The sequence below is a fragment of the Sinocyclocheilus grahami genome, unplaced genomic scaffold (genome assembly GCF_001515645.1).
Source record: "Sinocyclocheilus grahami isolate Dianchi unplaced genomic scaffold, SAMN03320097.WGS_v1.1 scaffold5975.1, whole genome shotgun sequence".
In the NCBI taxonomy this organism is placed as follows: Eukaryota; Metazoa; Chordata; class Actinopteri; order Cypriniformes; family Cyprinidae; genus Sinocyclocheilus; species Sinocyclocheilus grahami.
Genome location: NW_015510523.1, coordinates 9,117 through 11,140, shown reverse-complemented (window position 1 = coordinate 11,140; position 2,024 = coordinate 9,117). Strand labels below are relative to the sequence as shown.

At 38.7% G+C, this 2,024-nt stretch overlaps 1 protein-coding gene across 1 annotated transcript in view; it reads right to left on the bottom strand.

Moving 5' to 3' along the window:
• LOC107577411 (actin, alpha cardiac muscle 1-like) overlaps positions 1-1,822 on the bottom strand; it is a gene marked incomplete at its 3' end in the record, with an annotated part of 2,645 nt that extends 823 nt beyond the window's left edge. The window contains exons 1-5 of the mRNA XM_016263493.1: positions 1,639-1,822; positions 1,298-1,537; positions 845-929; positions 603-764; positions 322-513 (exon numbers count right to left, since the gene is read on the bottom strand). Coding sequence (XP_016118979.1) covers positions 322-513; positions 603-764; positions 845-929; positions 1,298-1,537; positions 1,639-1,767 — 808 coding nt within the window. The remainder of the gene's footprint in view (positions 1-321; positions 514-602; positions 765-844; positions 930-1,297; positions 1,538-1,638) is intronic.
• Between the last annotated feature and the right edge of the window lie 202 nt (positions 1,823-2,024).

The window sequence follows — 2,024 nt, the reverse complement described above, 5'->3', positions numbered from 1 at the left end:
CCCCCCCCCCCCCCCCCAAAAAAAAAGAAAAGAAAAAAAGTATATATAAATTAAAAAATGAAATTAAAATTAGAAATGTTGCATTGGCAAATAATTTAAATAAAATAGGTAGAATTACTTAAATTACTAAAACTAAAACTGAAGTAAAAATAAAAGCATAACAAATAAATAAAACACATAACAAAATTACTAAAACTTAAACTAATAATACTATAGTAATATAGTAATAGTAATACTAACATACCACTGAACTAGTTTAGAGCAATATGCAGTGATATAAGTAAAAAAAACACACGGTGGAATCAATATGATTTCACCCACCAATGAAGGAAGGCTGGAAGAGAGTCTCTGGGCAACGGAAACGCTCATTTCCTATAGTGATGACCTGACCATCAGGCAACTCGTAAGACTTCTCCAGAGAAGAGGAGGAAGCAGCAGTGGCCATTTCATTCTCAAAGTCCAGAGCGACGTAGCACAGCTTCTCCTTGATGTCACGAACGATCTCACGCTCAGCTGGGAGAATATAATTCCAGTGTTAACAATATATTATTACAATACAGGTTTGATAACTCTAATAATGAGACAGCATAGCTTATTCTTACCTGTGGTCACAAAAGAGTAGCCGCGCTCAGTCAGGATCTTCATCAGGTAGTCGGTAAGGTCACGGCCAGCCAGATCCAGACGCATGATGGCGTGGGGCAGAGCATAACCCTCATAGATGGGCACATTGTGGGTCACACCATCTCCAGAGTCCAGCACAATACCTACAAACAACAAAAATATTTAAAGGCTCCAGAAAAACCTACAAGTGATGAAGTATTTCAATGCGTGTATTAATACTCACCAGTTGTACGTCCAGAAGCGTACAGTGACAACACAGCCTGGATGGCCACATACATGGCGGGAACGTTGAAGGTCTCAAACATGATCTGCACGTTAGAGGATGACAGACATTTGTCAAGTTGTCAAAAATTCAGTTGAATAGAACTTTTCACAATACACATTGTTACAAAGCAGCTTTACAGAAAATCATGTTAATGTTTATAATATCTGAATATCTCCATGTCTTTTTAGCAGATTACAAGCAATACTATACTGTAGTTTACATTTTGCTACGATAAAATCAAACCAGCAGTTGAGATATGCTAAATAGTACATACCACTTGTTCTATGTACTTGTATATACTTAAAGTAGTTATATAATTTGTTATTTATTAGTCATTCGCCAATTAATTTGAACAGTCTTTTGTAGAGTCATGTGGATGTGAAGTATTTGAGGATGTTTAACTAAGTTTACCTGTGTCATCTTCTCTCTGTTGGCCTTGGGGTTAAGAGGAGCTTCAGTGAGCAGGGTGGGATGTTCCTCGGGGGCCACACGCAGCTCATTGTAGAATGTGTGGTGCCAGATCTTCTCCATATCATCCCAGTTGGTGATAATACCGTGCTCAATTGGATATTTCAAAGTAAGGATACCTCTCTTGCTCTGAGCCTCATCACCCACGTAGGAGTCTTTCTGTCCCATACCTACCATGACACCCTGTTAGAGAAGAGACATTGTCAATATTTCAGTACATACTGTGTAATATTCCTCATTCAATCTATAATATAGCCCATTTTTGCATTTAAAAACCATTGTACCTGGTGGCGAGGACGACCAACAATGGAGGGGAAGACAGCACGAGGTGCATCATCTCCAGCAAAGCCAGCCTTCACCAGGCCGGAGCCATTGTCGCACACAAGAGCGGTGGTCTCGTCGTCGTCACACATGGTTTCAGCTGGGAGTCTAAATGAAGAGCAGATCAATGTATGAACATACTGCGAACATCCAAGTCATTATGTATCCATTCCTGACAAGCTCATGTTTTCTCTTCAGAATAGACCACAAAACCATCTGAAATTCTTCTCCAAACTTATTTTAAATAAAATAAAATTCTTTATTGGCATCTATGATTCCACGAAGAAACTTTAACATCAATGGAACCTTTTCCATTGTTCAAAAGGTTCTTTATAGTACAAAAAGGTTC